Below are 18,394 nucleotides of genomic sequence, written 5' to 3'. Positions count from 1 at the left end.
AGGCTCTGAGGAGGTTGCTGCAGAATGCCAAATGAAGTATGTGTCTCTGTCTGTGACAGTGACAAACTGCCCTCAGCCCCTTGAGTGGCTTTGCCCTCTCTCTGTGTCCCCTGTCCTGTCCCCTCCACAGCAGGCAAGGGTGCCAGTGTGCCCACCTGTGCCAGCCCTGCCAGCTGATCAATCAGGCATCTTGCATAAATAACAACCCCTGATAAGTTTGAGTATGAGCAGTCAATCAAGTTGCCAGTGAATCAGGCATCATCTGCTTCAGCCTACTGCATGTTAAATAACGTTATTTGAATATTTGAAATATTAATGCTAATGTGTCTGGAAGCCAGAGAGACCTGGTGCACCTCTTCATTCTGTCCCTGCCTTGTATCTATATGCAGAAGCAGTAGTATGGTGCCTCTGGTGCAAGAGAGAGGTGCATTCTGGGATGGCTTAAAAAGGGGCTATGGAGTGAGTCAGACATCAAGGGAACTGGCCATTGAAATAGTGCACAGTAGTGAGAAGAGAGTTCGCTACCCATCTAATGAATAATGAATGTGTGCTGTCCCGATGAGGCAAACAGTCACACAGGATGTGGAACACTAGGTTACTTGACACTTTCAACTTGACAAATTCAACATTACAATAGTTTCTGCTAATGTCACCAGCCACTGTGTAGACCCTTTGGAACAATTTAAGAACACTTCCACAGCAAATAATCACCCATCAATATGAAACCTGACTGATTTATATAGAATTTCTACTCAGCAGAATCTATACTTCATAGTGCCCCTGTGGCGCAAAGTATCTACTGTCATTGAACAAAGGAACTGAATATAAGTCACCGCATTTATATTCTGAGCCTATGGCCTCTCTCATGATCTCTCCTGTGTAATATATTCAGTCAGACCAACCATAGCGGGCGGCCTTGACCACTCTTCTTTACTGTTTTCTTCTCCTTCTCTGCTCTCATTCTCTCTCCAATCGTGTGCATTGAATAGATATGAGGTGAATTTAAGCCTGTAGCGAAGTGATCTGGTTCGAACCTACTTGGCCAATTAACATGTAACAAGAACACTTAATATCATTCAAAGACATATACACATGTGCACCCCCCACCACCTCCACCCCCTCGCCCCAGCTGCATAGATAAAGGGAGGTGGGAGATGTAAAAGGGTGTGAGAACAAAATGGATTAAAGACTCGATCGAAATAAATGATTGGATACCTTGAGAAAATGGAGCAAAAGGACCTTTTAGGAAAAGGATAGAATAAGAAAAGAATATGGGAAAGAACGTAGGAGGACAAGAAAAAATAGATTCTAATATGATGTGACGAGGCAGAGGGCACTAGCCTTTTTAATCTGACAAGCAGAGCCAATTTCCATGATTAATTATGCTGCTGAGCGCTGAGCTGATCTATGAAATTCTTATTAAATACCTGACAGTTGCAAGCTTGGTGGAGGCCTCGTGTCAGCACAGGGCCAACACGCGTATTTACTGTAGCATTCACCATTAGCTTTCTCTCTGTGTGTCTTTCCCTGTCTTGTTCTCCTTCTTTCTCTCTGCTCCGCCCCTACTTCTCTCTCTCACTCTATCTCTGTCCCTTTTCTCCTCCCTCTCTTTCTATACTATTCTCCCCCTTCATCATCTCATTCCTCATACAATTTTTTATTCACACAGAGATTTTGTCAAGAGTGCCACTATGGTCCAATGATTGGCAGGTGTGGATACTGGTGGCAGGTGGCAGTTTCTTTTTGCACTCTGATGTGGGGGTTTCAACAGTAAGCCGGCAGTTATCACTACACCATCAGGAAGCCCCGAGGTTGGGCTGGGTTGGATCTTGTATGGAGAGCAACTGGATACCTAGACGGTCAGCCGGACTTCAACTCACCACATCTCTCCAGCAAGCAATAGCTCTCCTATCCTATTCTCTGGCCAGCCACAAGGTGTTGATGAGCTGTCATCACATCTTTATTAACACTTCTGGGGCTGGATTCACTTTTTTGTAATGATAAATGAGACTTTCATGAAGCACTCCAAGGCCTTTCCAATGTGTTGGACTACTCACAGTCGCATATCCCTAGCAGTAGGCAGTGACAAAAATCTAAAATGTCTCAACTTTCTGACAAATAACTAAACATCAGAGATATTTCATGTAGGTAATGCTAACATACTGATGCATGATTGAGCGTATGAGCAGATGGACTGAAAAAAGTATCCTTAGAACCAATCCCAGACATAAAGGGATCAGGCTGCTAATAAAACACTGCAGAGCAGGGCCAAGTCTTGCTTTTAGAGCAGCACCATGTCACAGTAACCCAAATAAACACCTTTAGAATCTGTCACTTAGAAATGTTCTGACAAGCTTATGAAAACATTCCAGTGGCTACACTTCTTTTTTCAATTATGAATCTGATCCTTTATTGTCACATACATCCACTCTCATAGACATAGTGACACTTTCATAAACATGTCTTCACTATTAGATGACACATACCTATGTTACCGTCAGTACAGTAATCAGCTCTTGCTGTACCACTCTTTGACTGATCTAAATGCTTACCTCAGAGGCAGAACGAAGTCAACGACTCCCCAGTCAAGGACTCCACTAGGTCATCTGTGAAACAGGCTCGACTCCATATTAGGAGGAAAGGTTTAATATCTATATTATTGATCAGCGCATATGCCGATCAATCTTATATGGTCTCTATACAGGCAGACTGACCATCAGTGAGAGAAGATACAGCAGGAGTCAAAAAGAGTGTGTGTGTGTCCTGAATGAGGTCACTACTGTAAGTAACATCAGAATGGAACACATCAGATGTCCTCCTTCTATGAGACAAAGATCAAATCTGAACATAGTGCTGGGGGAGGAAAACATTCCATGCAGGTAGCTCACCGTAGATACTGCAGTGGAAAATCTAAAGAGCTAAACTGATCAGAAAAAGTTTATGGAAAACCTAACTTAATAACTTTGTTGGCATGATAATCAAATTACTGTATAGAATAACCAACATTTAAAACCATTTTTCCAAAATAATATACAATCAGAGCTATCTCAGCATGAGAAATCCTTATAGTTGTTGGTTAGTTGTCCCCACGTGCATCTGACTGGTGCTAGACAAAACGTTCCCCTTTCGGTTCCTTGATGTGAAATAATTATTAAAATTATGAACTTTTCAAATTATATGCCTGCTGCTGGTCAAATCAGTCTTCCCTCAGTACAGTCTTTGATTGTCTGGCCGCCCACATAGCTATCCCCTGACAGCAGTGATTGCCAGACAAAACAAAATATTTTCTGCTCCTTACTTTGTCTATCATCACCACTGTTTCCACAGTGAGACACAATGCCTTCAAATTTCCAATAGGACAGTAAGACACAGTAACACAAAGCGTGATAGGGGTTATTATGAGTGAGGAGAACTGATCTCACCTCTACAGACATTGCCGTTATCCGGCTCAAAGCCAGCCTTGCAGGTGCAGCTCCCGATGGGAACCATCCACTCCCCATCTCCATTGCAGTACAGCTTGATGGGCACGTCCACCTCCTCTGAGTTAGCGATGCACGTGCCTCTGGCGATGACCAGTGAGGTGCTCTCGGCGCCCGTCATCGTCTCTGGGAAGATGGCGAAATTCTGCACCACGCTGGGGCATTTCTTATGGAAGACACGTACTGACAGCAGGGACATGCAGGCCCCGTAGTCCTGGAAGGCCAAGTAGAACCCATTACGGGAGAGAGGGCCAAAGCTCCGCACCTCCGTGTTGACCTTCATCAATCGTCCACCGAAGTCCACTTGGGAGAAACTCTCGTCGGCCGCGATGGTGTCCACCTTCAGGTAGGGAGCTTCCATCCAGAAGGAGGTTCCCTTGGTGGTGGCGATGACCGAGTCTGTCTCGTAGTAGTAGAGGTTGAAAGTCTCCTTACAGGAGCCGGGGACACTAGGGATGGAGCTGCAGTCACGTACGGTGAAACGCATCTCCACATAAACACGCTGAGCCCCTCGTCTGTCGATGAAGGTGGTGAGGAGCCAGTTGTTCTGGCTGGGCTCGAACACGTTACACACCTGGTATGTCCTGATGGTGTTGAGGTTCTCATCGTAGCCACTCACCTCCTCCCACTGTGGAGAACAGACACACAACAAGTTAGAGCAAGGCTTCAATCAATCAGCAAGTCCGTCCAAGTCATGGAGAGAGAGATTAGTGATAGTGAGAGAGACCGAGAGTATGGCCCTGCATATGTTTTCCCTCCATTTCCCAGTGTATTAATATACCTCTCTGAACGCTGGTATTGGCTGTTAGCGGCCCACAATCCACTCAGACACAGCCAGTCTACCACAGATAAGTGGCCCAACTGAAATCAATCTTGCGCAGGCATGACTGAGCAAGGCCTCACCACATTAGGACATTTGGTGCATTACAGACGCAGGATTATACAAGGTATTGAATTAAAGCCTTAGAGAAACGATGGCCCATCGCATCAGAACAAGCTGCCTAGCTAATGGAGTCAGCATTTAAAGCAGTACACACACACGTTAAGAAGCTGTGAGCCAGCCATAAAGCACTGATAGGCCTTAAACACAGTCAATGCTTTCCCTACACCATTAATTCACACATTACCATTTATGTGATGGACCAGGATCACTGCTACTGTGCATTAACACCACTGGTCAATTCTTTATAATCATAACATAAATGTTTGTGTGTTTTGTGTGTGTGTGTGTGTATATGTGTACTTGTTTGATGTATATGTGCAATATTATGATGTACTGTACCAACGGTATGATGTTGAAAGGCCACTTCTCCACAGGAGAATTACCATGGACCAAGAGAGGGTACACTGGATGTGGATTGGCCATAGCAGCCCACAGTCTGGCAGATGATGGAATGCATGAATACAGAAACACTAGTGGAGAGTACCCTACACACCATCATCCCTGAGAGCTATTGTTTTATCCAACTATCCAGGCCTTCTTTAGGGAGGTGAGATAGATACACTGTTGTGCGTGTGTGTGTGTGTGTGTGTGTGTGTGTGTGTGTGTGTGTATGAGCAATAGACGAGGGTTGTGTGAAACAGGACGTAACGTGGTGAGTTGTGGCTACTGGGGAGCACTGAAGCGGTGCATTGTGGGAGATCCTGTTGAAACAGCGGCCAGGAAGAGGACTAGATCACAGAGAGCTGAGATGATGAATGAGTTTACGGAGAGCCCTGACACAAATTAAACCGTATCTTTTTTCTCAGTGTCTCTCCTTCGCTCTGCCCCTCTTCCCTGGGATGACCATTCATCAGAATTAGAGCGACCTGTCCCTTTCAACACCAAGCAGACATTAATACAGCCAGATTCCAGCCATAGAGAGCGAGTGAGGGGTAGGGGTGCTCAGCGCAGCTAGAGCCAAGCTAAGGGGACCCTCCATGTCTCTACCATCCACAGATGACCTATTTTCACAGCATTCCAGACTAATGTCTGACTATGTGTCTGACAGCAACATTAATTTCAAGTGCTGTGCCGCAACAACTGTGCCAAGCATCCACTGTCCTGACAATGTTCCACACACAGGTGTTCGGAGATGCTAGATAGCTAATTAGAACAGGTGTTTGCATCTCTTCCTTAAGCTGTATCATTGAAATATAGCCATGTGGGAATCGTGTTATAAAGGTGTGTAATAATGAGACTGTTTTGATTGAGTGATGTTTTTTTGTTTCTTAATGCATCTTCATGGGTCATACCCTGTGTGGAGATACTGATGGTTTGTCGGGACGGATGGTTTGTTACGTACCGGGTTAGGAGAACTAACATAGCAGGTTAGGAGAATGAACGTAGTAGGATAGGAGAATTAACGTAGCAGGTTAGGATAATTAACTGTGAAAGGCCGTACCTATTCACTGACGAAATCCTAGGAATGAGACGCAGAGACGTGACAAAAAGAAGGAAACTGTATTGGGAGTTCTTCCTCCAACTCTCCCCAGGACCGTATAAAAGAAATAACCGTTGGTACCAAACGCCAATCAAACAGCTTGAGCCGAACCTCTCAGGGAATCCTACTGTCCTGGAATTCACCATAGTCTCAGGCTCATAACACCTATCGCTAGTCAAAGCAAACATTTTTTATTGCAACGTCCCTTATGAAAAAAGATTGCAGTCAGAGTGCGGTATAACTGTGATATACTGCAGTATACTGTAACTGCAGTTACAGTGCAATATAATTGCAGTTATAGTGCAGTATTACTGCATTTCAACTACAGTACACTGCAGTTATTCTGAAAATACTGCATCCAAAATACCAGTCGACAGCAATTACTGCACTTTTACTGTAGTTTCAAAACTACAATATTTTTTAGGATATAGATAAAAAATTATACGCCAGGACAGACGATTTTTTTCACGCTACATGCTTCAGCACTCGGTAGTCCCATTCTGTGAGCTTGTGTGGCCTACCACTTCACGACTGAGCCATTGTTGCTCCTAGACATTTCCACTTCACAATTACAGTTGACCGGGGTAACTGTAGCAGGACAGAAATTTGACAAACTGACTTGTTGGAAAGGTGGCATCCTACTGTATGACTGTGCCACATGGAAAGTCAGTGAGCTCTTCAGTAAGGCCATTCTACTGACAATGTTTGTCTATTGAGATTGCATGTCTGTGTGCTCGATATTATACACCTGTCAGCAACGGGTGTGGCTGAACTAGCTGAATCCACAAATTTTAAGGGGTGTCCACATATTTCTGTATATATAGTGTATATACCTCCATCACTCCAGTATCCCTGTCACCTTACCCCTATACATATCTACCCCCATCACTCCAGTATCCCTGCCACCATACACCTATACATATCTACCTCCATCACTGCAGTATCCCTGCACATTGTAAACATGATATTGGAACTGACCCTGTATATAGTATGCTTACTTACTTCCTGTGTTCATATTTCTTCTTATTTCTCGTGTTTTTTTCCAGTATTACATTGTTATTAATTATTGCATTGTTGGGATTTGAGTTAGCAAGAAAGGAATTTCACAGTACTTGTGCATGTGACATTAAAACTTGAAACAAAGTAAAATGGTTTATGCCAGGTTAGGGCAGGTCCTTTAAGAATGCCATTCTCCTCATTCATAAAGAGCTACTTGTGCAGGTATACAGCTCTGCCACTTAGAGGCGTGAAATTTATGGGTGATTTACCTTTGTCCTCTATAATATTTAGAGCTGAGCGATTAACCAAAATATCAGTTATTTTTCGTATTTTAAATAACTAATTAAATGATGTCAGTTCAATTATTTGAATTCCATTTTGTTCGTTTTTTTTCTTCTCCTGTGCGCTCGATGCTCAGTTTCTGTAGAGATAAATCAGATAAAGCCGAACAGTATGATGTATTAGGGACTTGTGGTTTCCAACAGGCCAATATTCTACATAGTTTAGCTCAGAAAACGGGGTAATTTACTACAATTACCATAACCCATTGCGCACCCGCTTACCTGTCTGGTCTGTGTGGAGCAGACATTGAGACTTCGTCCACAGAGACAAGAGAGAACGCGCAAGAGGGATAGAAAGCAGATGCTTTGCGAGGCATCTCTACCTGAAAATACATGATCTAAGTGACTGATAGTCATAAAAGTCATAAAAGTATGCCTTAGCAGCAGCTCTATAGAGAGGAGATGATGACTTGGAATGAAATAACAAAGTCATCAAGTAAAACAAATATTTTATTAAAGTAAAGTAATCTATCAGCACTAGTAATATTGCATGTTTTTTTAAATCGTCAACAACTATTTTTTATAATTTTTGCGATTTTATAAATAGGCTAAATCTCTGGATCCAGTCTTCTCCATTACCTGCACTGTAAATAAATACCACCTATTTTTGCACCTGATCTAGGCTATACAGATTGATTAAGTACTCCGGAACCTCCTTACTAGGCTGTCGGTTCCTCTATCTTTAACAGAAGCCCAAACAGAAAGCAGAGTGTCCATTGGGATTCTAACAACAGCCTGTCATGTCCTTGTCGTGAGCGTCCCAGCAAACCCAATCAGTGGTGATGATTAAGTTAGGCTGTTTCCCCTCTGGCTATATTATGTATTATACTTATGTAACACCCCCTTGCTATTTTATTATCCCCATCACCTCTTAGCCAAGCAGGCAGGTAGGTAAAGAGAGAATGGGGGTGGATGGATGAATGTTCTTCTGAGAGAGAATAAAGCAGCTCTGGGAACAGATGCAGTGTCTGTCTCTCTCTCTCTGTTTATGTTTGTGTGTGTGTTTCCATGTCATTTCAGCAAGCCATGACACCCACCATATCAGATTTCTTTTAAATCGTTTCTGTAGTTAGAACGAGATAAGATTAGCATTCCTGCAACATTATTTTGTTCAAACATAATTTGATCTCAGATTTTAATTGATAGGATTCATATAATGTTCAATTAATACAGTACCTAACATCCAATTTGGACAAAACGTTTTTTCTAACAATGAGTAAGACATGAGGAATCCAAAGATTTGGTCAAAAAACACCCACAGACCCCCACAATCTACACCAATCCCACCCTAACAACAAATATAAAGTAGCAGTTCTCTATCGTCCTCCATCAGCACCGGCCTGTACCCTACCTGCACTAAGCTCTCTCCTGGCCCCTTACACTAAGTCTGAATTTGTCCTGCTAGGTGACCTAAACTGGGACATGCTTAAACCACCTAAACAAGTCCCAAAGCAATGGGACTCCCTCAATCTTCCTCAGATTATTACCAATCCCACAAGGTACGACTCTAAACACCCAGAAAGGGCTACTCTCCTCGATGTTATCCTCACAAATAATACTGATAGGTATTAGACTGGTGTTTTCTGTAATGACCTGAGTAATCACTGTTTTACAACCTGTGTTCGTAATGGCTGCTCAATGAAATTACCTGTCCTGATTTGTCATAGATGCTTGCTAAAAAACTTTAATGAGCAAGCCTTCCTTCATGAACTGGCCTCTGTAAAATGGTCTAGAATCAGCTTGAGGTGGTGGATGTCAGAGACACTTGGACTTTAAAAAAAATATTTCCAGTGTATTGTTAACAAACATGTCCCCATAAAGTAAATGATAATTTAAAACAACTTCAGGCACTAGTTCGACCGTGATCTTGCATTTGGCGAAAGGCTCGGTACACGCACAGTCAGGCTGACTGGCCAAAGTTAGTTACTTTAAGGAGCAGTTCTCTCTCTGTGGATTGAATCCCAAGAAGTTCTGGAAAACGATTAACTTCTTATGGCTGGGGGGCAGTATAGAGTAGCTTGGATGAATACGGTGCCCAGAGTAAACTGCCTGCTACTCAGGCCCAGACGCTAAGATGCATATTATTAGTCGGTTTTGATAGAAAACACTCTGAAGTTTCTAAAACTGTTTGAATGATGTCTGTGAGTATAACAGATCTCATATGGCAGGCAAAAACCTGAGAAGAAATCCAACCAGGAAGTGGGAAATCTGAGGTTTTGTAGGTTTTCAAGTCTTTGCCTATTCAATATACAGTGTAAAATTTGGTCCGATTGCACTTCCTAAGGCTTCCACTAGATGTCAGCAGTCTTTATAACCTTGTTTCAGGCTTCTACTGTGAAAGGGGAGCGAATAAGAGCTGTTTGAGTCAGGTGTCTGGCAGAATGCCATGAGCTCAGTCTCACGTGCGGCCGTGAGCACGAGCTCTGTTCCTTTTCCTTTCTAAAGACAAAGGAATTGTCCGATTGGAATATTAGAAGATTTATGATAAAAACATCCTGACATGTTTCTACGAACTGTAATGGAACTGTCGTCTGAACTAAGTGCCTGCGCCTTGTGAATTTGGATTTGTGAACTAAACGCACTAACAAAAAGGAGGTATTTGGACATAAATGGACTTTATCGAACAAAACAAACATTTATTGTGGAACTGGGATTCCTGGGAGTGCATTCCGATGAAGATCATCAAAGGTAAGTGAATATTTATAACGCTATTTCTGACTTCTGTTGACTCCACAACATGGCGGGTATCTGTATGGCTTGTTTTGGTCTCTGAGCGCTGTACTCAGATTATTGCATGGTGTGCTTTTTCAGTAAAGCTTTTTTGAAATCTGACACAGTGGTTGCATTAAGGAGAAGTAGATATTTAATTCCATGTATAACACTTGTATTTTCATCAACATTTATGATGAGTATTTCTGTAAATGGATGTGGCTCTCTGCAAGTATCACTGGATGTTTTGGAAGCAAAACATTACTGAACATAAAGCGCCAATGTAAACTGAGATTTTTGGATATAAATATGAACCTTATCAAACAAAACATACATGTATTGTGTAACATGAAGTCCTATGAGTGTCATCTGATGAAGATCATGAAAGGTTAGTGATTCATTTTCTCTCTATTTCTGCTTTTTGTGACTCCTCTCTTTGGCTGGAAAAATTGCTGTTTTTTTCTGTGACTAGGTGCTGACCTAACATAATCATATGGTGTGCTTTTGCTGTAAAACCTTTTTGAAATCGGACACTGTGGTGGGATTAACAACAAGTTTATCTTTCAAATGGTGTATAATACTTGTATGTTTGAGGAATTTTAATTATGAGATTTCTGTTGTTTGAGTTTGGCGCCCTGCACTTTCACTGGCTGCTGTCAAATCGATCCCGTTAACGGGATTTCAGCCATAAGAAGTTTTAAAGACCTGGAGAATAAACCCTCCTCCCCACAGCTGCACATGTCCCTTAATGTGACAAGAAGCACATGGCAGAGCTCTTTAAATCACCACTTCATTAAGTCAGGATTCCTATTTGACTCAACCATTCCTTCTTGCCCATCCAACATTTCCTCATCTCCCACCCCTTCTAATGCGACTAGCCCCGATGTTCCTCCCTCTTTTTTCCCCTGCCCCGCTACAAAGTTTCTCCCTACAGGCAGTCACTGAGTCCAATGTGCTAAAGGAGCTCCTTAAAACTTGACCCCCAAAAAACATCTGGTTCAGATCGTTTAGACCCTTTCTTCTTTAAGATTGCTACCCCTATCATCGCCAAGCCCATCTCTGAACTTTTTTAACCCGTCTCTCCTCTCTGGGGAGGTGCTCATTGCAGCCACGGTTCGTCCTTTATTTAAAGGAGGAGATCAAGCTGATCCTAACTGTTACAGGCCTTTTTCAATTTTGCCCAGTTTATCGAAAAACGTGTCAATAATCAACTGACTGCCTTTCTTGACGTCTATAGCATTATCTCTGGAATGCAATCTTAAAGGTCCTCAATGATGTCACCATTGCCCTTGATTCTACGCAATGTTGTGATGCTATTTTTATTGACTTGGCCAAAGCTTTTGATACAGTAGACAATTCCATTCAAGTGTTTCGGCTAAGGAGTATTGGTGTCTCTGAGGGGTCTTTGGGCTGGTTTGCTAACTACCTCTCTCAAAAAATGCAGTTTATAAAGTCAGAACATCTATCTCAGCCACTGCCTGTCACCAAGGAAGTACCCCAAGGCTCAATCCTAGGCCCCATGCTCTTCTCAATTTACATAAACAACATAGCTCAGGCAGTAGGAAGCTCTCTAATCCATTTATATGCAGATGATACAGTCTTATACTCAGCTGGCCCCTCCCCAGATTTTGTGTTTAAAAGTTCTACAACAAAGCTTTCTTAGTGTCCAACAAGCTTTCTCTGCCCTTAACCTTGTTCTGAACACCTCCAAAACAAAGGTCATGTGGTTTGGTAAGAAGAATGTCCCTCTCCTCACAGGTGTGATTACTACATCTGAGGGTTTAGAGCTTGAGTTAGTCACCTCATACAAGTACTTGGGAGCATTGCTAGACGGTACACTGTCCTTCTCTCAGCACATATAAAAGCTGCAGGCCAAAGTTACATCTAGTGGTTTCCTCTATTGTAATCGCTCCTCTTTCAACTCAGCTGCCAAACTACCCCTGATTCAGATGACCATCCTACCTATGCTAGATTACGGAGACGTAATTTATAGATCGGCAGGTAAGGGTGATCGAGCGGCTAGATGTTTTTCACCATTCACCATCAGATTTCCCACCAATGCTCCTTATAGGACACATCACTGCACTCTATACACCTCTGTAAACTGATCATCTCTGTATACCCATCGCAAGACCCACTGGTTGATGCATATTTATAAAAACCCTCTTAGGCCTCACTCCCCCGTCTGAGATATCTACTGCAGCCTTCATCCTCCACATACCATCCCCGTTCTGCCAGTTACATTCTGTTAAAGGTCCCCAAAGCACACACATCCCTGGGTAGCTCGTCTTTTCAGTTTGCAGCAGCTAGCGACTGGAACGAGCTGCAATAAACACTCAAACAGGACAATTTTTTATCTCAATCTCTTCATTCAAAGACTCAATCATGGACACTCTTACTGACAGTTGTGGCTGCTTTGCGTGATGTATTGTTGTGTCAACCTTCTTGCCCTTTGTGCTGTTGTCTGTGCCCAATAATGTTTGTACCATGTTTTGTGCTGCTACCATGTTGTGCTGCTGCCATGTTGTGTTGCTACCATGTTGTTGTCATGTGTTGCTGATGTTGTTGTCTTAGGTCTCTCTTGTCATGTGTGTTTAATCCTATATTTTCTATTCATTTTTTATTTTTTTATCCCAGCCCCCATCCCCGTGGGAGGCCTTTTGGTAGTCCATCATTGTAAATAAGAATTTGTTCTTAACTGACTTACCAAGTTAAATAAAGGTTCAATAAATAAAATAAACAAATATGTCTGACAAGTAGTATGGAACTGTGGCTTGGAGTATTGTTTCTTCATCCTATGTTATGTATTCTCAGTGAATTTGGTGATGTTTTTATCCCCCTGTTCAGAGAAATTAGTCATAGAAGTTGGTAGGTTTATGTCCCATTGTACATCCTGATATTACAAGGTTCTGACCACTAGATGGTGCTGTTCCTGCTATTAGGTGAACAATCTGAGAAAGAGGATTTCGACAACCACCTTCTTGAGCTCTTTAAAATGGAATGACCTGTGTGTGGTTGTATGTCATTTCCTCTCTGTGCTCCTCTCAGATAGATAGAGCATCGCATGGCACCTCATTGTCTCGGCCCAACCAGGTAAAAATAACAGAGCATTCAGCTGCACCTCATTGGTTCTGGTGCATAAGGGAAATAATGGGGCATCCTGACGCACCTCAGTGGTAATTCACTTATCTGGTCCCGCTGCTGTATGCACTTCTACAAAATATAAGACCCACACAGATATTATTTAGAGAACTAATGTGTAAAAGCATATGAGTGAATAATTGAAACATATTCAATTAAGAAGGGATACTATGGTATGTACATACATTTGAAGTCAGACATTTACATACACCTTAGCCAAATACATTTAAATTCAGTTTCACAATTCCTGACATTTAATCCTAGTAAAAATTCCCTGTCTTAGGTCAGTTAGGATCACCACTTTTGTGTCATAGAAGGGTGTTATGTCTGTGCAATATGTTTATCACACCATTACCGAACCTGTACAAGTTCTGAACCTTTCCTGATAAATGTCTTTACTTTGAATATCCAAACTTGCAACCTTTTGAAAGCACTCAAATCTGAGGAGACATACTGTACATAATAAAAACAGACCATATTTAGATCTCTAGCACAAAAAAATCTTCAGATCTTGTGTAAAAGAATGCCAGATATAGCTATACTTGAAACATTCCTCCATCCTGACAGGTATAGTTGAAGTCGGAAGTTTACATACACCTTAGCCAAATACATTTAAACTCAGTTTAAACTCTTCACAGGGTCTTTTGCTGTTGTTCTGGGATTGATTTGCACTTTTCGCACCAAAGTACGTTCATCTCTAGGAGACAGAACACGTCTCCTTCCTGAGTTGTATGACGGCTGCGTGGTCCCATGGTGTTTATACTTACGCACACTTGTTTGTACAGATGAACGTGGTACCTTCAGGCGTTTGGAAATTGCTCCCAAGAATGAACCAGACTTGTGGAGGTCTTCAATTTTGGCTTGGCTGTTTTGGCTTGGCTGATTTCTTTTGATTTTCCCATGATGTCAAGCAAAGAGGCACTGAGTTTGAAGGTAGGCCTTGAAATACATCCACAGGTACACCTCCAATTGACTCAAATTATGTCAATTAGCCTATCAGAAGCTTCTAAAGCAATGACATCATTTTCTGGAATTGTCCAAGCTGTTTAAAGGCACAGTCAACTTAGTGTATGTAAACTTCTGACCCACTGGAAATGTGATGCAGTGAATTTGAAGTGAAATCATCTTTCTGTAAACAATTGTTTTACACTCAGGTTGGAGTTTTAATGACTCCAATATGTATGTAAACTTCCGACTTCAACTGTATACTATAACAAAATCCATACATATACAGCATACCGTACGTACTATGGTGTGATATCAGTGGCGGTCTGTGCCTTTTTAAGATGAGGGATTTATATATTTTATTTATTTATTATACCACTTTTTGTGATGTCCAATTGGTAGTTACAGTCTTGTCCCATCGCTGCAACTCCAGTACGGACTCGGGAGAGGCGAAGGTCGAGAGCTATTCATCCTCCAAAACACGACCACTGCCAAGCCTCACTGCTTCTTGACACACTGCTCGCTTAATCCGGAAGCAAGCCGCACCAATGTGTCAGAGGAAACACCGTACAGCTGACGATCGATGTCAGCATGCATGCGCCCGGCCGCCACAGTGCGATACTAGAGTGCGGTGGGACAAGGACATCACAGCCAGCCAAACCTTCGCTAACTCGGACGATGCTGGGCCAATTGCGTTCCGCCTCATGGGTCTCCTGGTCGCGGCCGGCTGCAACATAGACCAGGAACAAAGTGACGCCTCCAGATCTCCGATGCAGTGCCTTAGACCGCTGTGCCACTCGGGAGGCCATATTTCTATTACAGCATATTGGATGACTGTCATTCATATTCCATTCACCCACTTCAATGCAACAGCGATAGGTTTAGGCTACTATATATGAGGATTCTACAATCTATGAATGAAAGTTGACAACGTAGGTGCACACAGGTCTAGAGAAAATGTTGAGGTGACAGACAGTAACACATGGATAGACAGTGACACATTCAATACCACCTTGCACACTCTTGCCTGCGTTTAGCTGATCTAGGGTATAATCACTAGTCCAACAGTTGCAAACGAGAATTTCTATTGGACAAATTCAGGTATGTTTATCCCCATTTCGATCTGTTTGCTTCTGTTTAAGAAACGCTTTTTCAACAGAATCGGTGGAATGAATACACCCCTGATCACACGTAAACATGGTTCACTTTCATAGCAGCCATGTTGTATTCCTTCTCGTATATATGCACTCTCCTCCTCTCACCTTTCCTTTTGCTTGACTTCAATGCACAACACATCAGCTGTTTGTTACCAGGCAAAAAAAAACTTTTCAAGCCAAACCATATCATAACAATTACACAGCCTACATCGCTGTCATCATATTAGCTAAAGTAATGTCATAGTAAACATAGCTAATATAACTAATGTCATGGCAATAAATTAGTAAAACCAAAAGCTTACATTGAGTTCCAGTGTTTTGTTGGATAGTCATAGCCAGCTAACTAAAATAGCATTCCTCTGTTTGAGCAGGGTTTTTAAGTAGGCAAACTAGCTATCTGTATTTGTTAGCTAAGTCCGTGAAACTCACTCTCTCACTTCTCCTTCATTTTGTAAGAAATTCATTTGTTCAAAACTATTGACTTTCTCTCTCTTTGAGCCAACAACTCACCACATGTTATGCACTGCAGTGCTAGATAGCTTATGCTTTCATTACTCTGATCCTTTTGTAGGTTGGAGGACGTCCTCAGGAATTTGTCATAATTACTGTGTACATCTATGGAAGGGTGAGAACCATGAGCCTCCTAGGTTTTGTATTGACGTCAATGTACCCAGAGGAGGACGGAGGCTAGCTGTCCTCTGACTACACCATGGTGCTACCCTACAGACTGCTGTTGAGGCTATTGTAGACCTTAATGGCAAAACAGTGTATTTTAATCAGTTACAGTGCCTTGCGAAAGTATTCGGCCCCCTTGAATTTTGCGACCTTTTGCCACATTTCAGGCTTCAAACATAAAGATATAAAACTGTATTTTTTTGTGAAGAATCAACAACAAGTGGGACACAATCATGAAGTGGAACGACATTTATTGGATATTTCAAACTTTCGCAAGGCACTGTATTTGGTGACGTGAATATCTTTTAGTATAGTTTTATCTAAAAATGATAACTTTTTAAAAATTAAATTCAGTGAGAAGGATGGTCCTCCCATTTCGCCCTCTGAGGAGCCTCCACTGTATGGTACTGTAAAAGCTGTGTGTTTCATAGTCAGTGAACATGAATGATCAGACTTGGACCCTGTCTTTCCTCTTGGCCTCTGTGTTCATCCTCGTTCCAGTCACAGTGCCCTCCCTCCCTAACGTTCTCTCTCCTCCTGCCCCACCTTCTCTCCCACGATTCCTCCGTCTGTGTGACTATGAGCGGAGGAGAAGCAGAGAATAGGAGAGACGTGATAATGAGACCGTCAGCGGCAGGCAGGCAGTGCCACACACTGAATCAACAGGCTTTCCTGAAACAGCAGGGGAAAATAGTCCAGACCTCCAATGCTCCCCAACCCAACCCAGCCAGACGCTGATTAAAAGCCAGGTGTCTATTTTAGACAGACAAAATAAAGGGAATATTCAGGAGAGCCCAGTAGTTTCAATTAGTGAACTCCGGGGTTCTGTTTGAGTGCTCTACCTCCTCATTACTGTAATCTGGGCCGTGGTTTAGGAGGTGGAAGGTGGTTACTGCTTTGAGCGACTTGAAGGGAATCCTAGTATAGATATTAATAGCTGCTTTAGACATGCTGGGATGGGGTAGGTGTGATTAGATAACTTTCCAGCTATTTCCAAACTATCTCTACTCTAGTGAGAAGACAGTATATGTTCCTCTCGATGCTCTGTCTTAAATAATAAATAGGAAGATTGCTGTATAAGGAATGATGAATGTAACACCAAAAAGACATTTGAACACAGCAGGGTTTTAGAACAGTTTGTTCCCACTCATACGGGCCAGCAGCATATCACAGCAGAGAGGTACTGTGTGGGCTCAAAGACAGAAAGGCAGGAGTTAGAGTTTAAAGTCACAAATATTCAAATTAGATAGCTCAAAAACAGAGTACTCAATATGCTCTGGTCTTTACAGATCTGAAAATCTGTAAAGATGTGCTGGATTTTCTGAAAAACATGTAAGGAACAGTAATTGCTGAGTATATCAAACATTATGAACACCTGCTCTTTTCATGACATAGACTGACCAGGTGAAAGCTATGATCCCATATTGATCCCATTTCAATCATTGTAGATGAAGGGGAAGAGACCAGTTAAAGAAGGATTTTTAAGCCTTGAGCCAATTCAGACACATCCATGTGTGCCATTTTGAGGGTGAATGGACAAGATAAAAGATTTAAGTGCCTTTGAAAGGGCTATGGTAGTAGGTGTCAGGCACACCGGTTTGTGTCAAGAATTTGAGGCTGTTCTGAGGGCAAAAGAGTGTGGAGGGGTGCAACTCAATATTAGAAAGGTGTTCTTAATGGTTTCAAATCAAATTTTTATTAGGTCACATGTGCCGAATACAACAGGTGTAGGTCGACCTTACAGTGAAATGCTTACTTACGAGCTCCTAACCAACAACGCAGTAAAAAAAAAAAAAGTATATATACACACTACCGTTCAAAAGTTTGGGGTCACTTAAAAATGTCATTGTTTTTGAAAGAAAAGCACATTTTTTTGCCCATTTAAAATTACTTCAAATTGATCAGAAATGCAGTGTAGACATTGTTAATGTTGCAAATGACTATTGTAGCTGGAAACGGCAGATTTTTAATGGAATATCTACACAGGCGTACAGAGGCCCATTATCATCAAACATCACTTCTGTTTCAATAGCACGTTGTGTTAGCTAATCCAAGATTATAATTTTAAAAGGCTAATTGATCATTAGAAAACCCTTTTGCAATCATGTTAGCACAGCTGAAAACGGTTGTGCTAATTAAATAAGCAATAAAACTGGCCTTCTTTATGTAACCGATGTGAAATGGCTAGCTAGTTAGCGGTGGTGCGCGCTAATAGCGTGTCAATCGGTGACGTCACTCGTTTTGAGACCTTGAAATAGTGGTTCCCTTTGCTCTGCAAGGGCCGCGGCTTTTGTGGAGTGACGATACTTCGTGGGTGTCAGTTGTTGATGTGTGCAGAGGGTCCCTGGTTTGAGCCCGGGTATGGGCGAGGGGAAAACACCAGTCTCAACGTCAACAGTGAAGAGGCGACTCCGGGATCCTGGCCTTCTAGACAGAGTTGCAAAGAAAAAGCACACATACATATCTAAGAAGGGCCAACAAAAAAAAAAGATTCAGATGGGCAAAAGAACACACTGGACAGAGGA

The 18,394-nt window shown here is 42.2% G+C and overlaps 1 protein-coding gene across 1 annotated transcript in view; it reads right to left on the bottom strand.

Annotated features, from left to right (window-relative positions):
* LOC110524404 (ephrin type-B receptor 1) overlaps window positions 1–18,394 on the bottom strand; it is a 208,975-nt gene that overhangs the window by 137,872 nt on the left and 52,709 nt on the right. The window contains exon 3 of the mRNA XM_021604004.2: window positions 3,423–4,107. Coding sequence (XP_021459679.2) covers window positions 3,423–4,107 — 685 coding nt within the window. The remainder of the gene's footprint in view (window positions 1–3,422; window positions 4,108–18,394) is intronic.

The sequence above is a fragment of the Oncorhynchus mykiss genome, chromosome 5 (genome assembly GCF_013265735.2).
Source record: "Oncorhynchus mykiss isolate Arlee chromosome 5, USDA_OmykA_1.1, whole genome shotgun sequence".
Classification (NCBI taxonomy): domain Eukaryota; kingdom Metazoa; phylum Chordata; class Actinopteri; order Salmoniformes; family Salmonidae; genus Oncorhynchus; species Oncorhynchus mykiss.
This window is presented reverse-complemented; position numbering and strand designations above follow the sequence as displayed.